This window comes from Bos taurus, chromosome 7 (genome assembly GCF_002263795.3).
Source record: "Bos taurus isolate L1 Dominette 01449 registration number 42190680 breed Hereford chromosome 7, ARS-UCD2.0, whole genome shotgun sequence".
Taxonomy (NCBI): Eukaryota; Metazoa; Chordata; class Mammalia; order Artiodactyla; family Bovidae; genus Bos; species Bos taurus.
Genome location: NC_037334.1, coordinates 20,379,006 through 20,406,291, shown reverse-complemented (window position 1 = coordinate 20,406,291; position 27,286 = coordinate 20,379,006). Strand labels below are relative to the sequence as shown.

At 58.2% G+C, this 27,286-nt stretch overlaps 2 protein-coding genes across 5 annotated transcripts; both read left to right on the top strand.

Annotated features, from left to right (window-relative positions):
- Nucleotides 1-3,114: 3,114 nt before the first annotated feature.
- FZR1 (fizzy and cell division cycle 20 related 1) lies at nucleotides 3,115-21,816 on the top strand. 4 transcript variants are annotated; one of them, XM_059888229.1, is made up of 15 exons: nucleotides 3,115-3,316; nucleotides 8,070-8,163; nucleotides 14,739-14,860; nucleotides 15,931-16,056; nucleotides 16,158-16,221; nucleotides 16,293-16,420; nucleotides 16,815-16,897; nucleotides 17,167-17,350; nucleotides 17,988-18,053; nucleotides 18,450-18,552; nucleotides 18,635-18,819; nucleotides 18,915-19,148; nucleotides 19,440-19,544; nucleotides 20,023-20,124; nucleotides 20,402-21,816. In XM_059888229.1, the coding sequence occupies exons 3-15, from the start codon at nucleotides 14,792-14,794 to the stop codon at nucleotides 20,441-20,443; spliced, it is 1,491 nt and encodes a 496-aa protein (XP_059744212.1). In that variant the 5' UTR covers nucleotides 3,115-3,316; nucleotides 8,070-8,163; nucleotides 14,739-14,791; the 3' UTR covers nucleotides 20,444-21,816. The 4 variants fall into 4 exon arrangements, with proteins under 4 accessions (XP_059744212.1, XP_005209006.1, NP_001032698.1 ...); XM_005208949.3 differs by lacking the exon at nucleotides 8,070-8,163; NM_001037609.2 differs by lacking the exon at nucleotides 8,070-8,163 and having other exon boundaries at nucleotides 3,176-3,316; nucleotides 20,023-20,115; nucleotides 20,402-20,599.
- Nucleotides 21,817-23,770: 1,954 nt separating this feature from the next.
- TEKTIP1 (tektin bundle interacting protein 1) lies at nucleotides 23,771-27,230 on the top strand. Its single transcript, NM_001077082.2, is given in 4 exon segments — nucleotides 23,771-23,853; nucleotides 26,469-26,707; nucleotides 26,802-26,927; nucleotides 27,033-27,230. Coding segments are annotated over 4 exon segments (627 nt in total). The 3' UTR covers nucleotides 27,212-27,230.
- Nucleotides 27,231-27,286: the final 56 nt, after the last annotated feature.

Sequence of the window (27,286 nt, the reverse complement as noted above, 5' to 3'; positions counted from 1 at the left end):
CATAGTCAAAAGCTTTTGTGTAGTCAATGAAACAAAAGTAGATGTTTTTCTGGAATTCCCTTGCTTTCTCTATCATCCATCAAATGTTGGCAATTTGATCTCTGGTTCCTCTGCCTTTTCTAAACCCAGCTTGTACATCTGGAAGTTCTCAATTCAAGTACAGCTGAAGCCTAGCTTGAAGGATTTTGAGCATAACCTTACTAGCATGTGAAATAAGCACACTTGTATGATAATTTGAACATTCTTTAGCACTGCCCTTCTTTGGAATTGGGATTAAAACTAACATTTTCCAGTCCTGTGGCCACTGCTGGGTTTTCTAAATTTGCTGACATATTGAGTGCAGCACTTTAACAGCATCATCTTTTTGAATTTGAAATAGTTCAGCTGGAATTCTATCACCTCCACTAGGTCTGTTGGTAGTAATGCTTCCTAAGGCCTGCTTGACTTCACACTCCAGGATGTCTGGCTCTAGGTGAGCGATCACACCATTGTGGTTGTCCAGGTCATTAAGATCTTTTTTGTATAATTCTGTGTATTCTTACCACTTCTTCTTAATCTCTCCTGCCTCTGTTAGGTCCTTACTCTTTCTGTCCTTTATCATGCCCATCCTTGCATGAAATATTCCTTTGATACCTTCAATTTTTGTGAAGAGATTGCTAGTCTCTCCCATTCTGTTGTTTTTCTCTGTTCTTTGCATTGTTCATTGAAGAAGGCCTTCTTACCTCTCCTTGCTATTCTCTGGAACTCTGCATTCAGTTGAGTATATCTTTCCTTGACTTTAATGTCTAAATTAATATTATTTTGTGTTGCTTGACTGTTTTCCTTTCTTTCTGCATTTTCTCACTTCTCTGATAAAATTTGGGCTTCCCTTGTGGCTCAGCTGGTAAAGAATCCACCTGCAATGTGGGAGACCTGGGTTCGATCCCTAGGTTGGGAACTAGAGATCCCTTGGAGAAGGGAAAGGCTCCAATATTTTGGCCAGGAGAATTCCATGGACTGTATAGACCATGGGGTTGCAAACAGTTGGACATGACTGAGCGACTTTCACTTTCACTGATAAAATTTATCCTTTGGAATTCGAGGAAGACCTAGGAGTCTAAAGTTTTTCTATGGACAAGAGGCTGTTGAAGGACATGGGGTGGGGTAGGACCTAGTTCCTAGAAGGCTCCACAGGTTCATATTCAGTTACAATAAGATTTAAGAATGCTGTTCTGGGACTTCCCTGGTGGTCCAGTGGTTAAGAATTTACCTGCAAATACAAGAGACCTGGGTTTGATCCCTGATCCAGGAAAATTTCATATGGCATGGGGCAACTAAGCCTGTGAGCCACTGCTATTGAACCTGAGCTCTAGAGCCCTGCTCTGCAACAGAAGCCACTGCAATGGGAAAAAAAAAATGCACTGCCACAAAGGTAGCCCCTGCTCACCGCAACTAGAGAAAGCCTATAGGCAGCAATGAAGGAAGACCAGTGCAGCCAAAAAGAAACAAAGAAAGCAGGCAAAGTTCTGGGTTTCTGACTTGTTTTTCTCTGTTTTTTTTTTTTTTTTTTGGTTTGCAGGATCTTAGCTACTATAGGAGGCATTGAATCCAGGTGGCCACAGCAGTGAAAACACAGTCTTAACTACTGGACTGCCAAGGAACTCCCTAACTCCATTTTAAATGAAGCTTCTGTTTATTAATTTTCACACAGATCTCCAATTCTAGGAGTGGACTTGCTGGGTCATCTGGTAATTCTACATATAACTTTATGGGCACTGGCTGAACTGTTCCCACAGTGGCTGCCCCATTTTACAATCCCACCAGCAATGTATGAGGGTTCTATGCCTTTGCCAACATTTTATTTCCTGAGTAGTGATGGTGGAAGGGGGGTGTTTTATTATTTTTTTTAAATCACAGCCATCCAGTAGCCTGAAGTGGTAGTTTGGTGATCTGATTTGCATTTCTCCCTGTACTGCAGGTGGTGAGTATTTTTTTTCATGAGTTGGCCATTTATTTCTTTTCTTTGGGGAAACGTCCATTTGGATCCTTTGCCCATTTTTTGAACAGAGATTTTTATCTGTTTTGTCGACTGAAAAAAAAAATACAAGTGACCTAGAGGTTGAGAGTTATGTTTTATTTGGAGGAAATTTTTAGGACTTAAGTCCAGGAGGCAGCATCTCAAGTAACCCTGAGAGAACTGCTTGGAGGAGAGTGGTGTGTGTGTGTGTGTGTGTGTGTGTGTGTGTTTAGGAGTCAGGTTACATAGAAGTTTTGCAACAAAAGGCAAGTAGTCTGAACGTCCAAAGTAATTTTGTGAATTAAAGAAAACCAGGTTAACCCCAAGTTAAGAAATTTAGTGCTTTTCTCTATATGAGAAGATGCTAGAGTCTGGGCTCAGTGAAATCATTCCTTTGATATGCACCTCAGCTATCTGGGGACCATATCCTGTTTTCACACCCTGAGTTCCTCTGGGCTCACCAGAGAGAGTGACTGTAGTCTGAGCGCTGATAGAGGGTAGATATTCTTCTCCTTTCTAAGTTCCCTCAGGTTCATTGGCTCACACTGGAGGGCTACAATTGCTGATGACTGTGACATCTTTGGTTATTGACACCACAGGAAATACTACATTTCTCAGTTCCCTGCTTGGAGGATCTGGAGGAGCACCCAAGAGGACGGTAATATGGTATTGAATGAATGAGTGAGTAAATGTGTTTCAACAGGCAGTGGGGTTTGCACAACCAGCAAAGCGCACCCACCTGCGCTTATCTGGGGGTCTGACTGCGTCATTCATTGCGATGATGGGTCTGCCCAGGGGGCACCTGTTTTGCGTGGTCCTCTAAGAACCACGCCTTAAACTGAACCGGGTCACTACCCCAGATTCCCACATAGCCGCCTCCTCAGGGCCGCAGATCCGGTTCAGGGGCGGTTGCCCTGGGCAACCTGTCGCGCCATGCTTCCTGTATTGATTCGAATCGCAACTTACGTCACGTCCTCCCGAGATGCCCGAGGCGCGCAGGCGCAACCGCGAGAACTGGGCGGGGCGTGATGGGGCGCGGGCGCGATGCTCGGGCGCGCGGGGGCGTGGCGGGGCGTGGCGGCGGCACGCAGCGCGCCGGCGCGGGGGCGTGGCCGGCCGCGGGAGCGCGCGCGCGGCGGAGGAGGGCGCCGGAGGCCGCGGAGTAGCGGCCGACGCCATATTAAAGAGCGCGGAGCCCGGGATCCCGTCAGCTGCGGCCGCGGCCGGACGCAGCGGAGCTGCGCGCAGCGCAGGTGGGCGCGTCGCGGCGCCGGGAGAGGCGGGGCCGGTGGAGCCAGAGGGCGAACGGGAGCGAGCCAGGTGAGGCGGCTGAGGTCTGGGGACCCGCCCCCTGGACCCGAGCTGCGACGCCGGAGCCGGGCCGGGCCTGGCAGCGGCGTGGGTCTGTCCTGGGTCCCCGAAAACGAGCCGGCGATCCGGCCCACCACTCCCAGGCTTGAGCCCCGCTCCGGGAGCCGGCCAGACCCCCGAGCGCCGCCTCCCAGTCTGAGCTAGGCCCGAGTGACCTCAGCATCCCACCTCCCGTCCGAACCCCCATGTCCGAGCCTTCCCCCAGACCAGGCCCTGGGTGACCTCCCCAACCCGAGCCACCTGCAGCCCGCCATCTCCCCGCGAGGTCAACGTCCCCTTTCTTTCTAATTATGAGGTTGAGCTCTGACCACCCCTAAACCGGGGGACTCCCCACTCCGCCCACCAAAACGGCCGGCCGACGCCCTAATCGTACTCTGCATCTCTGGCCTGTCAACCTCGGGTCTCCCGAGCTCGGGCCCGGCCCAAATTGAAACTGCCCCCCGCCCGCCCCCGAGCTGTCACGACTCACCCAGGCCTGGACCAACCCCCGTCCCCACCCGGATAAAACACAATCCAACCTTGTGGACCCTGAACAACCGGGCTGAGGGTGCGGAGACCCTATCCGTCGGCGCTCCCCATTGTACTCACCGCGCCCCCTCTGCTCCTGGCACACGGAAGCAGTTAGACGACGAGTTTTGAATACCTAAGTGCCCCTCTGGCTCCCGGCCCCTCTGGTTTCTGCTCCTGCCTCCCTCCCTCCCAATTTGTCCCCTTCTCACCACGACCCACCCAGAATCCACCTCTCCATTTCGCCGCTGACTCCACCAAAATCTGAGACCGCCTGGCTGTGCCCAACCGCCCTCCAGCCCGGGGTCATTCTGGTCTTCCTCCAAGCACAAGCGCAGCCACTTGGGAAAGGCCACAGTCACCCCATCACAGCCCTCTTCCCCAACTAAAAACTGACCCCCGCCTCCCATTGGCCTTGTCTGTTCTGACCTGCCGCCAATTAAAAGCCTGAGTTCCACTGTTGTGTCCCAGCCTTAACCCGTTTTGTTTTCCCCCATCATATCATCTGGAGTTCACGGGGCCTTTCAGATTGGGGACTAGATTCCCCCACCCTTACCCTGGTACACTGAGCAATGACCTCATGCCTCTGGCTGTTGAGGCAACACCCCATCCTCTGTGCCCCTCCACCCCACTTCTTACCATCCCTTGAGTGAGGACAACTTACCTAAAGAAAAACCGTCCACTAAGACCTCATGGCAGCCAGATCCCTCCCCCAGATGGGGCCAGGTGGGATTGTCTGTGTAATGAAGACCTTTGAGGGGGTCTCTCCTGATGATAGGGGCTGGATCTGTCCTCTGGAAGCTGATGAGATGTGGGGGTAGGGGGGCTGTCCCCAGAGTGGTGCACGTTGTTGCTTGGAACACCTCCCAGCCCACTTATGGGCAGACTGTCTCGTGCGTCCTCGTGGCCTGTGATGTGGAGGGTCCCTTCTGTTTTGGCCACGCCAGGCTCGTGTTTCTTCTGAACCTAAGAGAGGAAAGTGTGCTGGCCACTCGCTGGTGCTTTGCGTCGTGAGTGAGGTTTGATTGCTCCCAGAGGGTTCCATTAAGGATGCAGGCCCTGCCTCTCCGAAACCCAGAGCCCTGGTCCTCAGACAATGCTTGGCTCAAAGGACACTTGCTTTGCTGTGGTGGGGGCAGTGTCTCCTGTGACTGCGCTGGCCAGCTTGCTGCCAGGACTGTTGCCCAGGAAGGTCTCAGAGTCTGTGCCTGGGCTGGTAGCATCTGTCTGGGGCTGGGCACGGGGGACCTTGAAGCCTCACAAGGCTTTAGAAGCAGATCTGCATAGAAGCTCACACTGGGCCCTCTGTTGCTGCAGGAAGTCTCCTGCCATTCGTATTTATTGGGGCTGCTGACTGGGGTAGGTTTTGTGTACCAGGGACTTCTGCCTTTTGGGAGGCCCATGGTGGTGGTGGCTGTGGGGACCTTTCGCTCAGTGTTACTGAGAAGGATGAGGATCAGAAGCCAATCTATCTTCCAATCTGTCTGGGACTCCGGGCTGACTTGGAGATCAAGGGACTTGTTCTTAAAGAAACCAGCCGACTTGGAGCACCCTATAATGACCTGGAGATTTTTGTCTGGGACACTGGTGATGTCTGGGGACATCTATGGTTGTCACGACTGGGGAGGCTCCTAACTTTGAAGGGGTGGGGCAGAGATGGGGCTCCATACCCCGTGGCACCCAGGATGGTCTCCTACTGAGAGTGATCTGGTCCTGATCCTGAAAGTCCACGGTGCCAAAGTTGGAGGCCTGGAACCAGAGCACCGACCAAAGCCTATGAGTGCAGAGTCTCCGTGTCAGTGCCCTGCAAAGCTGGGGCTGGAGAGTACTGGCTGGAGCGGATAGAGGGTGGGCAGTCCATCTTGGGGATTGGCACAGGGAGCCAGTGGCCTGCAGAGTTGGGAAAGGGGTATTCGGCCTGCCTCTACTGCCCCAGTAGCTCCCAGTGCTGCTGGGAGCAGTGCTGTTGCTTCGTTGTGTCAGCCAGCTCGTCAGCTCCACTGGTCTTGGCCTGCCTGCCCCTCACTCCCTCCCCAAGTCTTTGCTGCGGAGCCTGCCCAGTGCAGGCAGGGAGTGTTTAAATCAAGGGACAGGCGCAGGGCCCAGCCCCCAGTGACAGTCTCCACGGGACGTTGGTGGCCCCGACGGCTGTGTCCTGTGTCGTTGGCAAGTGACTGCCTCCTCCTGCCTCAGCGTCCTCGGGCGTGAAGGGAGCGAGAGCGCACACTGCACCCCCCTTGGCCCGGCCTCCTTCAGTCGTCCCACCGCTGCTCACGCGGCAGCCTGCACCGTCCCCTCTGTCTTTCAGTCTCCTCCACTGTTATTCAGTCATTAAGTCGTGTCCAACTCTTTGCAACCCCATGGACTGCAGCACACCAGGCCTCCCTGTCCTTCACCATCTCCCAGAGCTTGCTCAAACTCAAGTCCTTTGAGTCAGTGATGCCATTCAACCATCTTATCTTCTTTCACTCCCTTCTCCTCCTGCCCTCAATCTTTCCCAGCATCAGGGTCTTTTCCAATGAGTTGGCTTTTAGCATCAGGTGGCCAAAGTATTGGAGCTTCAGCATCAGTCCTTCCAGTGATTATTAAGGGTTGATTTCCTTTAGGATTAACTGCTCCAGTGATGTTTCTCTTATTATCTGATTTTTGTGGGTAATAGCTTTACTCAGGTAAAATCCTTGTGCTCCACAATTCACTCACTTAAATTGTGCAGTTGGGTGGTTTTCAGTATGTTTATGTGGTGTGTGCATCTGTCACCACTGTAGTTCCAGAGCATTTCCATCAGCGCTCACTCCCAGCCCCTTCTCACCCCTGGCGACCACTAACCCACTCTTGGTCTCTGGATCTGCCTATTCCTGGCATTTCGTATAAATGGCATCACACAACATGTGGCCTTTCGTGTTTGGCTTTTCTCACTGAGCATCATGTCTTTGGGGTTCATGCTGTAGCATGTCCTCTTTTCTGTGGCTGGATAATTCTGTGTGTGGATGGGCTCTGTCATGATGTCTCTGTGCCAGCTGGCAGGCCCCTGGGCTGTTGGCACTTTCTGTCTGTTGAGAGAGAGCTGCTGGGGACACAGGGGTACCCTCCTCTCCATCTCGGCTAGGGCATCTCTGCTCATTCTTGATGGCCTCCCCTCACCCTCAGTTTCCTGTCCTCATCTGACCTGGCTCCTGACTGCAGCCCATGTGGCCAGCAGCCCGTCAGCCTGCCCTAGGTGCCATGTGGCGTGTCCAGAAAAGGTGGCCCTTTCCTCAGACCTGCCCACCCCCCTCCCTTGTATCCCCCAGCCTCACCTGGGACTCCTCCTCTCCACCCCCCCATCTTGTTAGGACCACCTGCTTTCTCAACTGAGCAAGCAGATCCCAGCCCCCCACAAGCCCACTAAACCACCTCTCTTCAAGCCCCTGCCCCATCCTTCCCCACCCCTGCCACCAGCCGCCCCAAGGCACAGCCCAGGAGATTGTGACAGCCTCGTAACCTTTCCCTCTTCCTGCTCCCAGTGTGCTCCCCCCAGACCATGCCTTCCAACCCCCAGCTCTTCCCCAGATCAGAACTAGCCTGGGAGTCATAGGGTTGTGACCCTCAGTGAGAGTGTCATCTCTATCAGGCCTGAAGCTGCTGTGGGAGGCAGGGTCAGGCTGCCATGGTGACGGGGAGGCCGCTTGAGGAGGTGGGGGGAACAAATAGGGGGTAGGCGTGAGTGTTTGTCTGCACTCATAGAAGGGCTGAGCACTGAGAGGTCAGTGCTAGTCTTCAGAATCGGAGGAGGCAACTTTTCCCCCTAATGAGTCCCCTAAACCAGAGGGTCCCCATCAAAATGGGGGGTGCAACATCAGTGGGTGGGGCCAGAGATGCTGCTCAAATCCACAGTGCCCAGAAGGGTCCCCACAGGGAACAACCTGACTGCGTATCAGTATGTGTGGAGGGGGCTGCCCTCAACATGCTAGGCTTTTCCTTCTGCCACTCCCACTCTGGACCCATGGGTGGGAACCACAGTGAGGAGATGGAGGAAGTACCTCTGACACTCACGGCTGCTTGTGAGGGGTGAGGTCCCTGTGCCCAGGTGTGCAGGCCGAGGCAGAGATCTGTGAAGGCTCTGGGGTCCTGGTGGGACACGATCAGGAGTTGTGATCATATAGATAGATGGTCCTGAGTCACTGCTGTGGCGCTCAAGTCCTTCTTCTTTCCGTAGGTTGGCATCCTTTGAGCTGCTGCAGACCTAGATGCCCTTAAAGCCTGAAAGCTTCACCCAGTCTGACGGGAGGGGGTGCCCTGTGAGCTAAGAGGTGAGGGTGAGGGTTAGAGTGGCAGTTTCACCTGGAAGTGAGACTCTCTTGGGGGTATGGTCACGGGCAGGAGAGCTGTGTTGACAAGGCTCTCCATGCCTCCAGGCTGTGAGTCCTGCCTACTTGGCAGCTCCTACACCTGCCCACACATGGGGCTGTAAGCCTCTGCTAAATGAGTGAGTGAATGAACGAATGACAAGAAGAGGCTCCCCAGGTGCACTTCCGGGCCTCCCCACCCAGTGATGCTCCTTAGTCACTTGGAAGACACTCTGTCCCCTACTGGGCGCAGCCCTTTCTGACTCTGGCCATCCTCAGGCCTGTCCTTCCTTGTCCTTAGATATGAGGGGCTGCTAGCTGGTTGGGTCCCCTCTGCAGGTGCTGCTGCTAAGTTGCGTCAGTCGTGTCTGACTCTGTGCGACCCCATAGACGGCAGCCCACCAGGCCCCCCCGTCCCTGGGATTCTCCAGGCAAGAACACTGGAGTGGGTTGCCATTTCCTTCTTCAATGCATGAAAGTGAAAAGTGAAAGTGAAGTCGCTCAGTCGTGTCCGACTCTTCGCGACCCCATGAACTGCAGCCTTCCAGGCTCCTCCGTCCATGGGATTTCCCAGGCAAGAGTACTGGAGTGGGTGCCATCGCCTTCTCTGTCTGCAGGTGCAGCCACTCCCTGCTCAGGTCCCTGTCTGTGCCTCCACTGTGGCAAAGCCCAGAGCTCAGGTCCTAGTCAGGAGTCAACGTCTGTACAGCCGCGGCCAGCCCTGTAGCCTGCGGGAATCCCACTCCTCTCATGTTCTCAGGACGATCCTCCCTTATACAAGGGGAGACCAGTCCTTGTCACCTCTAGGAACAGTAGGGGAGAAGATGGGGCCCTGCCCTGTGCTCCCCACATGCCGCACAGCCTATATTGCTGGGCAGTGGATGGGCAGGAAGCAGGTGCGGCTGGGACCTGTTGTGCACCCCTCACTGAGCCCGGGAGACCAGCTCCGCTCCCTAGCGTCCCCTTTGGGTTAGACTTCCTACCAGCTGCTCCATGGAAGTTGCACCCGGTTTCACCCCTGCACTTGTGGTGTTACTCCATTTTCCCCACTTTTGAGATGACGAGACAGGTTCTGAGAGGAGAAGTTGCTTGCCCGAGCCAGTTAGCCAGTAAGGGTCGAAGCCCAGACTCACAGCCAGCTCTGTCCCCCTCCACAGCCCGCCCTGGGCCTGGTGATGATCGCAAGAAGGGGATCTGCCAGGGCTGGCCGGCCTGCACCCACGTGGAAAAGGCAAAAGCAGAGACTCTGCTGGGAGCAGAAGATTGGAAAACCCCCCATTTCTGGTTGGGTCTCTCTGTGGGACTTCTCCCCCACCCCTCAGAGTCTGGCTGGAATAAGACGACCAGTTACCCTGCCTTCTCAGGGGCTGATGGTCAGGAAGCCATGGACTGGCACCAGAGCTACCACAGTCTTTAGGTTCTTCACCTGCACGCCTCATGGGCCGGGAGGGTGCCTCCTGGAGGGTTAGGGACCCCCTCAGAGGCTGTGCCCCATGATGATGGTTCTCAAGGAGCCCCAGTATTGGTCACCGTGACCCCTAATTGGATAGCTCCCACTGGAGCCAACTGGTGCTGCTGCACCCTAGCTGTAATGACCAATCCCCAGAGGGCCTGGGAGCTTTAGACGGTTGGCCTGCTGGTGCCAGGGTGCTCACCAGCCTTCTGAGCCCCAGGGTTCCTCCTTTGTGGAACAGAGATAGAATTGAGTCTGGGGACTGCATTGAGTCATGCACCTGGACTGTCTGGTGCTTTGCTGGCTGCTGGAGGGGCACAGGTGGGCTTCGTGTCCCTGCCATCAGCTGTGTCCTGACAGCCTCCCCACAGCGCTGGGAGCAGTCCCATCCCCCGGGATGCAGTCCCCATGGGCTCTTCTGGCTTGTGTCCTCAGAGAGCCTCTGGGGAGCCTGTGTGACTTCCCTCCCAGAGGCCAGATTTACCCTCTCTAGGGTGATGCTGCGCCCCCCCCCCCCCCTCAGGGGACACTGGATTGTGTCTGGGGACATCAGTGATCCACTCAACTGGGGGGATCCTCCTAGCATCAGACAGGTGGGGGCCTGGGGGGCTGCTCTACACCCACAGTGCCCTGGATGGCTGGGATGTCAGCAGTGCCTTGGGAATGGGGGAGGCCAGCAGCTGCCTGGAGTCCTGAGTCATAAGCCACATCACGGGGTGTCTCCTTGGCCTCAGAGCCCCACAGCAGGAAAACAGCGGGAGCGGTTCTCAAGATAAGCAAGGCCCCAAAGGACCTGCAGTTGGTCTGAGCACTGCTGGAAGCAGGGGACGGCCCTGTGGGCCTGGCACAAACTTGCCAGGGGTATGCCCAGGATGCTGCTCTCACCTGAGGAGGCCTCGCCAACGACAGTGGGAGGGGCTTACTATCCTGGGTCCTGCCCCACAGGCCACTGTCTGACCTCATTTCCTCTGTGGGCTCAGGGAGGGGTGGTTTCTGCTCACTCACCCTTGGGGCTGCAGTGACTGGAGGTGAGCACCTGCCCTTGTGTTCTTCCTTGGGTGGGACCCCAGCTGTCAGGAGGGCTCTTGGGGCTTGGACACTGGGTTATCTTCTGGCCCCTGGGTCCCTGCCAACCCAGGGCCAGCCCATGCTCTGTCATTTCACTGGCCTGGCCCTGTAGGGCTCCCCCCGGCACTGCATCGGATCATCCTCTCTGGGGGGCCGTGACAGGCACTGGGGTGTGGAGTGGCATCTCTGGCACCCACAGTCATGACAAGCACAGATGTCCCCAGACTCGGCCCGGTGTCCCCAGGGCAGAACCACCCTGATGAGGACCACTAGGTTGTACTGAGTGCCTGGTAACTGGAAATCCTGCAGGCTGGAGGGCTGGGCGAGGTCAGGAGTTGGTGAGAAACTGCAGGGGAAGCCTCCTCCAGTGGGGCAGCGGCTGGAAACCCAGGAGTTAGGAGACAAGCAAAGGGGGCAGAGTGTTCCTGTGCACAGCTGGCCATGCCCCTACCATGGAGACTCTTCCGGTCTCATGCCGGGTGTGCGTGACCCCTGCTGTGTCTGGCTGCTTATTTCTGTGAATGGCTGGCAAGTTCCCGAGACACAGAATCCAAGAAGCACAATGACAAGGCAGGAGACCAGGGCTTCCTTCCTCACTAGACCCTGTCCTCTAGTTCCTCTTCCCAGAGCCGACCGACTAACCCTTCTGAAAACAGCTTGTTCTGCACAGCGTGTTGTGCGTGCAGTGGGTCCCCAAGACCCCCACCCCTTTACTGCAGTGCCTCTGGCAGCAGGGGAAAAAGGCCAGGCCCCCCAGGTAGACATCTGAGCTCTGTCCCCTGCTTTCCTGAGCGGCCTGCGTACAGCAGCTTCCCTGTACACATGGGTTTGCACGTGTGCCAGAGTTTCTAAGGGGAAATTCTTAGAAGTCAAAAAGGATGTGCGTTTTTAGATTTTGAAAGCTGTTGCCAGATTTCGGCTCCTGCCAACAGCGGGTGGGAGTGTCTCCTCCGCGGCAAGGGTGTGTCCTCTGATTCTGGAGCTGTGCAGTATGAGGCGGGAGTCAGCATCTCCTGTCTGCCTCTGACCCTCCCCCTTCCTCTTATAAAGACCCTGTGATGACACTGGGCCTCCCGGGGAATCCTGGGTTGTCCCCATCTCAGGGGCCTTGACCCTGTCCGCAGAGCCCGTTTTGCCATATAAGGAACGCAGCCACAGTCAGGGACTAGGGACCGCTCTGATCCTCAGCAGCCACACCTGTCAGCAGTGAGTCGCCTGCCCACCACACGGCCTTCTGCAGACTCTCCTGTCAGGACGTAGCCCACAGATGGCGAAGGGCACTTCACGTGGGCGTGCTGATTTAGTGACACCCGGTGCCTGGACACTCAGCGTCTTAGCAGCAGCTCCTTTGTGCATCCTAGAAAACCAGTCTCCACGTACTCTGCAATGACCTCAGTGCTTTGGGTGCTTAACTTCAGGTGTGTGGCCTGCATCTGCACTGCTGTCTGGGCCCTGCCATCTGACCACACAAGGAGCCGCTAGGGGCGTTGACATTGTGGCTTTGGTCTGTGAATAGAGAGACCGTGGTTTCCATCAGCCCTGTGGGCAACCCCCTCGCCATCCCTGAGCTGAGGCCCCAGAGGAGGCGCCCCTGAGCACGTGGGCTCCAGGGAGCTTTCTGCCTGCCATACGGCAGCTGAGGCCCTGTTTAGGTCTGCGGAGTACATTCAGTATGTTGGGCTGGGAAGTTAGCCCTCTGAGCCTGGTTTCTGTGTCTGCCAAGCAGGGACAGCCACTAACCTAACTTGGACGCTGGAACAGAGCTTAGTGTCTCCTCTCAGTGTCCTGCCTGCTCATAGCCTGCTCACGGGCCCCCTGGGGGAGGAGGAGTAGAAGGCCAGAGAAGGAGATGACTGGCAGGCATTTCAGAGGCTTTGTCTTGCGGCCACAGTGGACAAAACGTGTCCAGGGACCTCTGCCAGACAGGATGCCAGTGGTCATGAAGAGGTGGCTTCTTTCACAGATTGACCTGAAATGGGAGTGGGAGTTGGCGGTGTTGCCTGCCCATTTCTCTCAGCGGGAAGTCCATGACAGGGATGTGGGCCAGCACGGGCTCAGAAGAGCCCCAGGCCAAGTGAGGGGGTGCCATGGGCCTGGGGTGGGGGAGGGAGGGCAGGTGGACCTCCAGGCAGGATCCCTGTGTGCCCCACCTGACCCCTGACCCCTTGCCCGGCCTTGCCGTCCTCATCTTTGCAAGAGGGTGCAGGCAGAAAATTCACAGGTGACTGGTGGCTGTGTTACGGCCCCTCAGGGTCGAACCCCACTGGCTCTGCTTTGGCCAAGTATCTGCCTTTGGGCCAAAGCCACACTGAGGACACCCTGTGCGTGGCACAGTCCCAGTGAGGGACGGGGACCAGACAGGCTCATGCCAGTGCCTCTGCCTCAGCCCAGGGTTAGGCCCAGGAACTCGGGGAGTCTGTGTCTGAGGTGTGGAAGTAGGACGTAGGCAGGGCCACCTGAGCGTCTTGTAGTCTTGTGGTCACGTATAAGGGCAGATGTTCTTTGATTTCCTTTCTGTCTGCATGGATTTGACGACTCTGGGACCTCCTAAGAGTGGAATGACACAGAGTGTGACCTTTTCTGTCTGGCTTCTCTCACTGAGCATCGTGTCCTCGGCCCACCTGGGGTGGCAGGTGTCAGAACCTCCTTCCTTTTTTAAGGCTGAGTGACTCCACTGTGTGGAGGGACCACATTCGTTCATCTGTTCACTGTTGACGACTTTTGGGTTTCTCTTCTTGGTTTTTGTGACTAGTGTATGTAAAGGCACTTGAATACTGGCTTCTTTGTGGGTCTGTTTCCTTTCTCCAGGGTGTATATCTGCATTTATCTCAAAGTGCACTTGCTGGGTCATGTGACTGTGTATATTTGATTTTTTGAAGAGTTAACGGGAGAGGGGCTGGGGGGTCAAGTGTTTAACAGGGATAGAATGGGGAATGAGTGTTTCATGGGCCTAGAGCTTCAGTTCGGGAGATGGGACAGTTCTGGAGATGACGGGAGGATGATTGCACAACAGTGGGAGTGTGCTTAGTGCCATTAAGCTGTGCACTTAGAAGCGGTAACGATGGTGAATTTTATGTCATGGGTACTTTACCATATATATATTTTTAAGGCAGGAGTGGACTTCGCCAGGGCACTACATCTAGCAGTTTGTATTAGTAAACTTAATTTCTGGCCAGGCTTTGCTTTCTCAGTTCGTATTTGGTCTGTCACCGCTGTGTGCTGGCCTGGAGGCTCAGGGGCTGGAGCTGGCTGGCCCCACCTGCACATGGCCCTCCAGCTGGAGGAGTAGACTGATGGTGGTGGGAGAGGCGGCGGGCGCTGGGGGCACAACGCTTGGCCCCCTCCCCAGCCTCATGCTGCCCTCCATCAGGGCAGGTGACAGGCTCGCGTGTGGTCGTGGGCACCCCGGACCCAGGTCTGCTGTCCCCCTGGGAAGGGTGCGCTGCTCTCTGAGGCGTCCTGTCCTAGAAGGTGCACAGCCCTCCTGCCTCAGGCCTCTCTCTTCAGCCTCCCCTCATGCCGCACTCTGACTCCGGTCTTCAGAGAGGCCTCCTGACTGGGGGACCTGGGGGGGAACCTGTCTGTCCACTGGCGGCGACATCCCTCCACCAGGCAGGCCTCGTGCCCAGTCAGCTCCGTGGGAAGGGCCAGGCAGCTGATGGACCCCCTCCCGACTCCTGCCCCCTGTTCTGTGCTTTGGGATCAAAGCTGCTCTGCTTAGAGAAAGAGGGATCAGCACCACCCCTCCTCTCTAGGGGCCGTAGGAGCGAGGATGTGGTCCAGAGGTGGCAAGACCTGGGCCTGTGTGGGAAGAGGAGGGGGCCTGGGGGCAGGTTCCCCACAGGACAACCAGAGAGGAGCCTGTCTGCCCCATCACGGCCCTCTGGGCTCCTGGGGGAAGGGCCCACCCCCCACCCACATAGCAGGGGGACTTGGCTGTCGCCCAGGGTACCCCGTGGTCACCAGCGACCAGGGACCGCTGTCTGCTGGCGCTGACCTCTCCTCCTCTCCCCACCAGGCCATCCAGGGCCGCTGAGCACGGCTGGCGGGGCCGTGCCTGCCCGCCTCACCATGGACCAGGACTATGAGCGGCGCCTCCTGCGGCAGATCGTCATCCAGAACGAAAACACGATGCCGTGCGTGAGTGCTGGGGCTGGTGCGCCAGCGCCACCCTGCCCAGTGGAGCTGGTGGGGTGGGGCTGGTGGGGGCTGTGCTCAGCCGCGGGGCTTTGTCCCTTGAGAACAGAGGTGCCCAACAGGTGACACACACGTCCTCCCCATGGTCACACCCAGGTGTGAACCCCCTAGTACCTCCCCACACTTCCTCTGCTGCTGGGGCCACAGACCCCTCATTCTCTGGGGGACTGGGACAGAGCAATGGGGGGAGCTGTTTTTCTCTTTCCCAAGCTCCTACCCCCTCCACCATGTTGTAGGCTCCCAACACGTGGCAGGCTGTGCCCACTGCTTCTCAGCACTCTTGGCTCTGCACAGGCTCTCCAGAGTGGGCTCCTTCCTGCCTCTTCCAGTGTCTGGGGTTGTTGGCACTCCTGGGCGCACAGACCTGCCCACCCCACCTCTGCCTTGTCTCTGCGTCTCCTTCCTCTGTGTGCTGATGTCTCTGTCTCCTCTGAGGACACAGGCCTTAGGTTTGGGGCTGTTCTGCTCCAATGTGAGCTCATCTTAACTTGAGAACACCTGCAGAGACCCTATTTCCAGTTAAGGTCGCACCCCAGGTCCCAGGGGCAGGACCTCAGCATATCTCTCTGGGGAGCACAGTTGAACCTCCCTTATAGGAGAAAGGGCGTTCCTGGGACATTCCCACTGCCTCACGCCGGGGCCCGGGAAGAGACAGTGTGGGGATGTGGGTGACGGGACACAGGCTGTGGGTGGCGGGAGACAGGCTGGACGCTCTGTGTTCTCTGCCGCCCACTCCTGTCCGTGTGTGACCCTGGGAGATGGATTGCAGCTCGTGGCGGTGCCTGCACTTGGGCTCTCGCTCTCTGGCCACTTCCTGCCCAGGGAGTGGGACACACGAACTGAGCCTCAGACGTGGTGCCACTCACAGGCGCCAGCACATGGGTTACTCCCAAGATCAAACCCTTAGCCCAGAGGCCACGGACAAGGAGACATAGCGGGTGGGGCCTTGGTCAGGGAGGAGACACTGGCCTTGGGCGCTCTGAGGCACCCAGCCCACCCTGCCGTCCTTCCAGGTGGCGGAGATGCGGCGAACCCTGACCCCTGCCAACTCCCCCGTGTCCTCCCCCAGCAAGCATGGAGACCGCTTCATCCCCTCACGAGCTGGTGCCAACTGGAGCGTGAATTTCCACAGGATCAACGTGAGGGGCTGTCGAGGGTGGAGGGCGAGACCCTGACTGTGCAGCCTGGGGGCAGGGGCCCATCCTTCCCACTCACTCTTCCTTCCCCTCTCCACCTACAGGAAAATGAGAAGTCCCCCAGCCAGAACCGGAAAGCCAAGGACGCCACCTCGGACAATGGCAAAGGTCAGCACTCAGGTCCCCCCAGCCCCAGGCCCCCACCCCCCGCCTGGCCTCACGGAGCTTGGTGCCCACAGATGGCCTGGCCTACTCCGCACTGCTCAAGAACGAGCTGCTGGGCGCTGGCATTGAGAAGGTTCAGGACCCACAGACAGAGGACCGCCGGCTGCAGCCCTCCACACCTGAGAGGAAGGGCCTCTTCACGGTGAGTCTGCTGGCCTCCGCCGCCTCCTGCTCAGCCCTGCTGGGGGCTGGAGTCCCAGATGGTGGGGGCCCTTTTAACCCCTGCCTCACACCAGGCTCACCCCAAGCCACCCACACCCCTTTCAGGCGCAAGCCCCAGGGCAGTGTCAGGGGCCCGGCTTGGGACCCCCTGACACTCTGAGTTGAGGGGCTGGTGGCTGTGGGGGCAGGAGAAGATGGGCGGACGCCAGCAAGCCTGTGGGAGGACACCTCAGGGGCCAGGCCTGGTTTGCTGGGGACACGTGTCTCTAGTCAGAGCACTTGCGGCTTGGCGCCCTGTGTGCTCTCCCCCCAGGGGCTCAGGGCACCAGGGCTTTGGGGCACAGCATCCGCTCAGAGGTATCCCCCACCTGCAGTACTCCCTCAGCACCAAGCGCTCCAGCCCCGATGATGGCAACGACGTGTCCCCATACTCCCTGTCCCCCGTCAGCAATAAGAGGTGAGTCCAGACCCGCACGGGGTGGGGAGGGGCTGTGCACAGGTCAGGGAAGTTCCTGGAGGAGGCTCCAGGCAGAGGGGAAGTGGGTTATCGACGCTCAGGTCGGCTGAGCACCCATGACGGAGGGTTGGTGGCCATGGGGTCACCCACAGGTCTGGAGTCACATAGTGTCAGTCAGGATGAGCCCAAAACACCGGGGGCTGCTGGAAGGGGAGACTGTGAGGTCCGTGCAGTCACTGCAAAGCCACTACCCCGCCCCCTCCCTGCAGTCAGAAGTTATTGCGATCTCCACGGAAACCCACGCGCAAGATCTCCAAGATCCCGTTCAAGGTCCTGGACGCTCCCGAGCTGCAGGATGACTTCTACCTGAACCTGGTGGACTGGTCCTCCCTCAACGTGCTCAGTGTGGGGCTGGGGACCTGTGTGTACCTGTGGAGTGCCTGCACCAGCCAGGTGGGTTCCGCGGAGCGCGTGCACATGTGTGTGTGTTGCGGAGGGTGGTGCTAGGGAGCGGCCAAGCCAGGCCAGGCCCTGTGTGAGTGATGGGGAAGCTGCTGGGCCCTGGATAGTTCCCAGCCACCCCTTTCTCCTACCCCGTCTCCTCAGGGTGCAGACCATCCCTGCCCTGGGCTGCCTTCCAGGAATTAGAGTCTTTGCTCCTGGCTTGAGCACAGGGCCCCCACCCAGCAGTAACTCCCCCTCCTCTGAGTGGCTGCTGGCCCCCAGGGTGGCATGTTTGAGGGACAGAACTACATGCTGGTGGGTTCAGAGAAAGCAAGTGGAGCCCCCCACAGGGATACCGGCACACCGGCATACACATCCCCTACAGCCCGTGGCTGACGCCTGCTGCAGGGCCCCCCGGCTGTGATGCCCGTGCCCCTCCAGTTTGTGCAGTCAGCATCCCTGTGCTTGTGTGTGTCCCTGAGCTCCTAGCTACCTCCTGGGGCCCACAGTGAGGCCGTGGCTCACAGGCCTGAGGTGTGAGGGAATGAGAGAGTGAAGGGGTGGGTGGGTGGATGGATAGACAATCTGGGCCTTAAAGGAGGAGTGGGCCCCACATCTGTTGCACCAACATGACACCTTCCACCAGGTGACCCGGCTCTGTGACCTCTCCGTGGAAGGGGACTCAGTGACCTCCGTGGGCTGGTCTGAGAGGGTCAGTACACCAGCTCCATCCCCTTGCTGGGCAGGGTAGGCACAGGGGAGGTCTGACTGGACTTCACTGGAAGGGGCTTCCACAGTGGTGGGGGCCTTGCATACCCGGAAGGAGCCTTATGGTCATTTGTCTAGCCCCAGTGACATCTGCGCCCTGGCTGTCCTCAGCCTGATTAGATGACAGACACGGGGGTGGGCAAGTTTGCTCCACACGTTGACGCATGTGGATCTCTGCGCACGCATGTCATGTGGGTTTTAACAAACCTAAGCTCCATATGACTTACCTACCTGGGTTCCTAGGAGGAGGATCCTATGACACATGTGTTAAGAGACTTTGGAGGGAGGGGGAGGGGAGGGCCCCATCTGGGCCTGACACCCGCCCATGTTGTCATCCTAGGGGAACCTGGTGGCTGTCGGCACACACAAGGGCTTCGTGCAGATCTGGGATGCCGCTGCGGGGAAGAAGCTGTCCATGCTGGAAGGCCACACGGCGCGTGTCGGTGAGGAGCCACCTGGGGGCAAGGGTGGGGTTGTGCTGTGGGGCCAGGCCACATCCTCAGTCTACCCTCTACCTGGCCACAGGGGCGCTGGCCTGGAACGCCGACCAGCTCTCATCCGGGAGCCGGGACCGCATGATCCTGCAGAGGGACATCCGCACGCCCCCCCTGCAGTCAGAGCGGCGGCTGCAGGGCCACCGGCAAGAGGTGTGCGGGCTCAAGTGGTCCACCGACCACCAGCTTCTCGCCTCGGGGGGCAACGACAACAAGGTAGGCCAACCCCTCGCTCCCTGCAGCCCCCTCTGTGGAGCAGGGGTAATGGGGGTGTGCCGAGGGACGCCAGCCTCACAGCCCCATTCCTGCAGCTGCTGGTATGGAACCACTCGAGCCTGAGCCCCGTGCAGCAGTACACAGAGCACCTGGCTGCTGTCAAGGCTATCGCCTGGTCCCCCCACCAGCACGGGCTGCTGGCGTCCGGTGGTGGCACAGCTGACCGCTGCATCCGCTTCTGGAACACGCTCACGGGGCAGCCGCTGCAGTGCATTGACACTGGCTCCCAGGTGTGCAACCTAGCCTGGTCCAAGCACGCCAACGAGCTGGTGAGTGTTGGGGTACAGGATGGGTAGGCGGCAGTGGGGGCAGGCGGTCAGGCCCCGGCCAGCCAGGTCTGGCAGAACCTCAAGGTGCCCACACCCAGTGACCCTCAGAGAGGCCCAAGGGCTTTCATTGCCAATGTGGTCCCCGTGTCAGTCCAGTCGTGGACCAAGGAGCCAGGCTGGGGGCTGTCACCTGCTAGTCTCTGTACCCTTCAGGCAGGCCCTGTGTTCTTGTGCCTTGTGGATGCTTTTGGGGGCCTGGGACCCCAGCACAGTGCCCTTTCTGTCCCCTAGGTGAGCACACACGGCTACTCACAGAACCAGATCCTGGTCTGGAAGTATCCCTCTCTGACCCAGGTGGCCAAGCTGACCGGGCACTCCTATCGGGTCCTGTACCTGGTGAGTCTCCCTTCCAGGCCCAAGAGGCAGTACACCCTGCCGCCCAGGTCTGTCATCCCATCTGGGCCAGCTCTGGGCCCCGGGACCAAGTGACAGGTTGTGGCATTGTCACTCTGAGTCTCTTTCACCAGCTCCCTGCCCTGTGAGCAACGGTGGCTCTGCCCACTGTGTGATCTCCAGGTGTCTGCCTGCACATGGAAGTGGAAGATGCTGCAGATAACCCCCATGTACTTGCTCAGGTCTTCTCTAGACGGTTCACTAAGCAACCATTCTCACGTGTCTGGAGACAGGAGCCCTTCTCAACGCACATGCCCTCGTCAGCATTTTGGTGTTTTCCAAAACAAAGTTTTGTCCTTAAGCCAGTGAGTCCTTTGCCGAATCACACAGCGAGACCCTCGTCACAGCAGGCAGAATGTCCTTTATGTTTTCCCCGGGTGCCTGCAGCTTCAGGGACAGTGGCCTCTCTCTCCTCCCGTAGGCCATGTCCCCTGACGGAGAGGCCATCGTCACCGGTGCTGGAGACGAGACACTGAGGTTCTGGAATGTCTTTAGCAAAACCCGTTCAACAAAGGTAAAGTGGGTCGGTATCAGCGCCAGATGTTCCCAATTGTGTGCCCCCAGCATATCCTGCCCCCCCCCCCCCCGCCCTGCCAGCCGGGATCTCTCCAGGACCCCCCACCCCTCTGCTTCTGCATCACCTGGCCCCCTTGCACATCCTGGGGCGCTCACCATGCTCGGTGCCCACACAGGCCCCTCCTGGCCCAGAGCCTCGGGGTCCCTCCGGGCAGAGCTTCCCTCCCACGCCTGAGCGGCGGGGCTGGGCTGAGTGCTCAGCATTGCCCCTGTGTGTCCCGCAGGAGTCTGTGTCCGTCCTCAACCTCTTCACTAGGATCCGGTAAACCCACAGCTACCGGCCGTCCTGGTCGCAGAGCAACACCTTGTCAGCGTGCATGGACTCTCTGCTCCCCCCCACATGAGCCCAAGATTGGCAGTAGGGTGGGGCGGGAGCCGGGCCTGGAGAGAACCTGAAGATTGCATTAAAGCCTGATTGCGAACCCTGTTGGCCGGTGTTTGGGGCAGGGCCGGGGCGGGCAGCAGCAGGAGTGGGGCTCTGGCTCCCCACCCTGGGCGGCCCCGGCTCGGACAGCGTGCCCAGCGCAGGACAACTCCTGGACTGGCTGCTTCCATCACCTGTCACCACCACTGCCTCATCAGGGCTGCATGCTATGCCCGGAAGCATGTGCCCGCCGCCGCCCACGCCTGCCACAGGACAGGACAGCTGGACACCACGCCCATCGGCCAGGAGGGATCACAGGGACGTACCCTCTTGAAGGGGGTCTCTGCAGCCACCTCTGCTCTCCCTGACCCGGCCACCCCCCACTGACTCTGAGTGCATGACATTGGGAGCAGGCCCCAGGCATGCTACATGCCAGAGGTCATCTCGAGGTGGACTTGTTATCTGAGGAGAACTCTAGGGGGATCTGTCCACTGTCATGTGTTTACCCCAGCTGAGCCCTCCTTGTTGCTCACGGGGTCACAGGCAACTGTGATTCTTGGCGCTTGCAGGGTGACCAGTCAGGGTAGTCTGAGGGCAGAATCGATCCCAAGGATCAGGTCCTGTGGGTGCCTGGCCCTCCCCAGCCCTTCCTTCCAGGCTACCCTAGTGGGTCCTCTCTGCGCCTTCAGCCAGGGCAGGGGGCACCCCAGGGTCCCCCACAAGTTTCTGAGCTTCCCCTGGCTCTGGGCCCACCTCTCTGTCATGCTCCACCCTGTTTCCGCTGCACCTGGAGGAGACGGAGGAGGGAGGCTAGGCAGCTGTGGCCAGGGGCCCGAGCATGCCTCCCTTCTGAGGCGAGAGGACATGGATGGGCGTGGACAGGGTGGGGCGGACCCTGCAGAAGCCCTGCTCTTGGTTCTGAGTACCTTTGCCCCTCAGCAGCCAGCGTGTGCATGTGTACATACGTATTTGTGACTTTGCTTTGGATTTGTTTTTGTGTTTCTGTAAATTGGTCCCCAAATGTTAAGGCTCGCTGGCAGGGAGCAGTGACCTGCCCCCACCCCTGGGGAAAACAGGGGTCACAGCTCTTAAAGCCCTAGCATTCAGAGGGTGGGCGGGTGTCTGAACTTGGGGAAGGGTGGGCCTGCCCCAAGCTGCTTGCAGGGGGCAGAGGGACAGTGTGTACAGACATGTGTATGCCCATTGGTCCAGGTCTTATTTTTGTTTGAGTCTTTTTTTTTTTTTTAATAAGAAAACAGTCCTGTGTCTACCGCACCCAGCCTGGCTCTACTTGTGGGCCCCGCACCTGAGGGCACAGACAGGGTAGAAATGATGAAGCATGTGTTGTCTTCCAATGCAGTGGCAGGGCTGGGCATGGGAGCGGGCGGCTGGTGGGAGAGCCAACCACGTGGTCATGCCCAGTGGGGCTGTCAGTCTGTCGATGTGTTTGGCTCTGATGGTCCGCACTCAGCGTAACCCCAGAGCAGCCTGAATGTCACAAGCAGGTGTCAACAGGCTGAGGAGGCCACTTGCAGGTGGTCAACAGGGAATGCCAGTGTCCCCGAAGGCTTGGATCCCTGATCCTTGCAGCCCAGCTGTGGCAGGTTCTGTGGGAGTGAGAGGGTGGACCCAGGGGTGGTGGTATGAGTATGCAGCAAGGCCTGGCTCAGTGCCCTGGGCTGGGGGAGTGGTTGGGGAGGGGGCTGGGACTTGTTTCCATTGCTCCTAGACTGACAAAGGGGAAAGGTGTTACTGACAGCTGAGGGTGAGACGGGGAGGAAAGCAGCCAGGCTGGAGGAGCTGCGACACTGGATGGGCCCCCCAGGGGGTCCTAGAAGAAATTAGGTGAGGCCCCTGCAGTGAGCAGATGCCCATGACTGGTGGTACATCCTGTGAAGATCCTTGTCCTGGGCAGCGGGGACAAGGGAGGCCAGAGTCCAGACCTGCCCTTGAGCAGCTTCTATTTGCAGGTGAGTGGACAGTAAAGTGTTAAAGTGCATGTGGCAGGCACAGCGTGAAGCGGGGGTGGGGGGCTTGGGAAGAGGCAGCTCTGAGCCCAGGGCTGAGGTGGGAGCAAGGGTCCAATGTGGGGCACAGACAACAGCCGGGCTGAGGTGGTGCCCCAAGCCGTGGGCATAGCTGTGCAAAGGCCCTGGAGCAGGACCATGTTGGAGGAACGGAGGGAGACCTGTGTGTGTGGAGCAGAATGAGCAAGGGGGAGAGAGGGAGGAGGGGAAGGAAAGAAAGGGACGGGGGAGGTCAGGCAGGGCCTGGGGGGCCGAGGAGAGGATTTGGGCCTTTACCCCCAGGGAGGTGGAACAGGACCAGGTTGCTGTGTGGAGACCTGGACACAGGTGGGAAGGGACCAGGGAGGAGGCTGTGCCCTGGCAGGTGCTGGCAGGACTATGGCCACAAGCCACTGGAGATGGTAAAAGACAGCCAGGTTCTAGATTTGTTAGTATTTTTTGCATGTGGTGAAATGTGCGTAACATATTAAGGTGTACAATTTAGTATGTTTTTAGTATGTATACTATGTTGTGCTACCATCATCACTGTTCAGTTCCAGAATTTACATTCCTGAAAAGAAGCCCCATCCCCATCAGCAGTCACCCCCCTCTTCCCCCTCCCCAGCCCCTGACCACCAGGAACCCACCTCTGTGTCTGTGGATCAGCCTGTTCTGGATGTTTCCAATCAGTGGAGTCACATCCTGTGTGCCCGTCTGTGTCTGCCTCTCTCACTGAGCGTCGTGTTTTTAGGGTCGTGTCAGTGTATCACTCCATTCTGTGTTGAGAAATGTTCCCCAGCACAGAAGGACCCTGCTTGGGGTTTCTGTTCTGCGGTTGGTGGGTGTTTGGGTTGCTTCCGCTCTGGCTGTGGTGGTGTGTGCTATTGTGAACACAGGTGTGCAGACTCTCAAACTGGGTAAAGGACTGGATGTGGGGAGAAGGTAGAGCTGAGATTGTGGAAGGGGAATTCAGAAAGTTGGTTCTGTTCCAAGATGCCCCTGTGGGGGTGTTGGGGGACAGAAAAGAGGCGGGTGGACCGAGCCCCGGGCCGGCCCCACCCAAGAGCTCCAACGCAGGCCCCTCTCCTGAGGGAGGGAGGCAGCGGCTTGGATGGGGGCCAGTAGGCCCAGCTGTTGCCAGGACACTGGGGTGGCCTTTGTTGCTGTCAACAATGGCCCCACAGGACTTGGAGGCAGGAGCCCCCAGGCACGCAGAGGCAGACATGCAGACCCTGAGGCGGCAGGCTGCCTGGCCCTGTGTCCCCCGGGGGACCCTGGAAGTGGATTTCCCTCCGCCTCTCTACAGGTGAGCATGTGCTGCCCTGTGCCGCTCCCCGGGTTTGCTTCCCACCAGCCTCAGTCCTTCTCCATAAAGGCTCCCCTGTCCTAACCTGGCTGCTCCCTGCACCCATCCCCTCCCACCCGTGCCTGGCTTGGGACCTGGCAGGAGTTGATGCAGGTCACGTGGTGGTTCATACCTGCACGACACACACAGCGTACGCACGCACACAGCCAGCAGAGCAGAGGGTCCTGTGAACCCCACACTGCTGGACCAGTCTCCACAAGGGGCACAGAATACACCCTCTTCCCCTCTCCGGGGGCTGAGGTCAAGACCAAGCTGTCTGTCTGCAGGGTTGGGGGCCTCTTGAGGCCACAAGGGGGCGCCTGTCCCCTGACCCTCTGGGCTCTGGGGGTGCAGGCGGTCTGTGGTATCCCTTGGCTTGTAAAGGCATAACCCACACTGCCTCCGCATCACGTGATCTTCTCCCCTGCCCGTCCAGATCCCCTGCCTTACTGGGAGTCTGCATCAGGGTCATGTTAGGGCCTCCCTGACCCAGCGTGACCCTTTTTTGGGCTGTGCTGGGTCTTAGTTGCTGCATGGGCTTGGGCTTCTCATTACAGCAGGTTCTTCTGCTGTGGAGCACATATTCAGGCTTCAGTAGTTGTGACTCCTGGGCTTGAAGGCACAGTCTCAGTAGGCACACAGGCTTTAGTTGCTTCACGGCATGTAGGATCTTTCTGGACCAGGGATTGCACACGTGTCTCCTACATTGGCACAGGTGGATTCTTTACCACTGAGCCCCCAGGGAAGCCCCACCCCCTCTGGAGTTAATCTGCTAAGACCATATCTCCAAATAAGGTCATATTCAGAGATTCCAGGTGGACAGGAACTTGGGTGACACCTTCAACCCACTAGAAGATCCATTAATCATTAATAAACTATAATGGTATACTATCCAGCTTTACAAAAAAAGGGGAGCGAGTACCTTGGGTGCTGCATTTCCAAGAAAATTAAGAAAAGCTGTGCCACCTCAATTGCAGGGTCCCACAGGTGTGCAGTGGGACACGGGTGCATGCACAGACTGCTGCTGCAAGGGAATGGACAGCAATGAGTACAGGACTGCTGTGAGGGCTGGGGAATAACGGGGGGTCAGGGCTGGCATGGGAGATGAATTTTTTTCAGTGCTCTATTTAAACAGTGGGCTTCCCTGGTGACTGAGGTGGTAAAGAATCTACCTGCAATGCAAGAGACCTGGGTTCCATCCCTCGGTTAGGAAGATCCCCTGGAGGAGGGCATGGCAACCCACTCCAATATTCTTGGCTGGAGAATCCCCATGGACAGAGGAGCCTGGCGAGCTACAGTCCATGGGGTCACAGAGTCAGACACGACTGAGCAACTAAGCACAACACGTTTATTTAAATGCCAGTAGGTCTCTCGATTCTAGACCGAGAAGCCTTCATTTATTAGGGAAAAAACATTTTTCTTTCAGCTGTAATGCAGTGTTTTTATTTTTTGAGGTAATAATTGACACAGACACTTTTCATTGTGTGTTGTTTTAGACTGTTTAAATTCCTTTCCACAAACCACGTGCGCTTTGTGGTTTCAGTTCATTTTGTAGCTCAAAAGGGTAGGGCTTGCCAGAGGGTCCCGCAACTCCCCTCCCTGCAAGCAGCAAACCCAGCCCATGGCCACTTCCCAAGACCTGTGCCCCAAACACAGCAGGCCACGCTCTCCTCTTTCTAGTTTGCCCTGTGGGGTGAGAACCCCAAGCAGGCACATAGGAGATGGTTTAGTCAGCAGCCCTGCTGGCACCATCTTGGGGTCACAGCCTCATTCCCTGGGGCACCCACGTCCCTGGAGCTAGACTGCCAGGTCACCGCAGGTGCCCACCTCTGTCCCTTGGGCAGTGGTGCTGCTGGGATGTTTGGAAGGGGAGCTTTAGTTTTAATGATGCCTCCTTGAGGTTTTAGTGTCACCATCAGCATATTTCCACTTCCCCCGGCTCTGCCAGCCTCAGTTCTTACATCTTCCCCCGCTGCCCCACGACCTTTACACGAGCTGCTCGCCTCACATCACTGTTACCTCCTCCTCCGGGAAGCCCTCCTGAGGTGCTAGCCTGGGAGAGGCTCTGTACCAGAGGCCCCTGGAACAGGAGGCATAGGTGCTTCTTTAAATGTGAGCCAGTCTTAGCACCTAGGTGCTCCTGGGGACTTGGAGGAATGGTGAGGGCACTTCCTGGGAGCCTGGGCCCCTCTACACGTTTTCCCTGGATCCCCAGCCCATGGCTCCCAGGCCAGACCAGTGACAGGTAAACCTGGGCCACTCACTCAGCTGTAGCTGTGACCACTTCCAGCACACTTCCAGGCCAGGGTAGCTTCCTGGAGGAAAGGGCCTGCAGGTCTGTGAGGTTGGACAAGGGACTTGGTAGAGGCAAGAAAAGCAGAAAAGGTGAAGAAACATTTAAGAGGCTCCTGGGGGTCGGGGAGGATGGGGTAGGGAGGAGGGGCTACGGGGGCAGCCTCCCGCACCTCTGACAGGGCCTCTGCCTCTGCACCGAGATGCCAGCAAAGAGGAGAGAGGCCCAGGGAGGGCAGGGGGGCTGCAAGCTCAGTCTTTTTCCTCCCGCCCCCTGCCCACAGCGATGACTACCTGTCCCAGGAGGGGCCCCGCTGGACTCCGGCCATCAAACAGGCCACGCGCTGGAAGTACACGCCCATGGGACGCGACGCGGCCGGCCAGCTGTGGTACACGGGCCTGACCAACTCGGACTCCCGGGAAGCCTGGTACACGCTCCCGCGGGCTCCGGACAGCCCGTACCGTGAGGCCTATGCCCGCTGGCACGGGTGCTATGGCCACCGGGAGCGCAGCCTGCCCTCGGGTGAGCTCCCGCCCCTACCTTCCCCCACCGTCCCCAGGCCTGGAAAACAGGTGGGGCCGGAGGTGCGGAGCTGACCCCAACCCCCACCCCGCAGCCTACACCCAGCGTCTGCGGGAGACGGCCTGGTACGACCCCATCATTCCCGCCCAGTACACAGACCCCAGCACTCGGTGGGGAAGCGTGCTGTGGAAGGACAGGCCCATCAGGGGCAAAGAATTCGGTGAGGCGGGGGGGGGGGGGGGGGGGGGGGGCGGGGGGCGGGGCTCGGGGCGGGACCGCCAAGGGGCGGGGCCAGCCGTGACCGGGTCCTGGCCCCGCCCCACAGCCATCAACAGGCACCGTTTCGGGGTGGAACCGCTATGGCGGGCGTCTGACTACGTGCGGTACCTGTCAGCGCCCCAGCGCCCGCGCTACACCGCCCAGAACTACCGGCAGTGGGGCCTGGAACCCTACTGTCCCGCCACCAACCAGCGGCCCCCGCCTGTCTATACACCCAGTCACTGATAAAGATCGTGCTGCTGCCCGAGGCGGCTCTGCAGGGGTGCAGGCGCCACCACTCCCACCCGCTCTGGGCGTCCG

Excerpts from the sequence above, each read along its gene's own strand:
- FZR1 (XM_005208949.3), top strand. The coding sequence starts at position 14,792 with ATGGACCAGGACTATGAGCGGCGCCTCCTGCGGCAGATCGTCATCCAG. Across the intron at positions 16,898-17,166 it reads TCCCCCGTCAGCAATAAGAG|TCAGAAGTTATTGCGATCTC; the intron begins GTGAGTCCAGAC and ends CCCTCCCTGCAG. Across the intron at positions 18,553-18,634 it reads AGGCCACACGGCGCGTGTCG|GGGCGCTGGCCTGGAACGCC; the intron begins GTGAGGAGCCAC and ends ACCTGGCCACAG.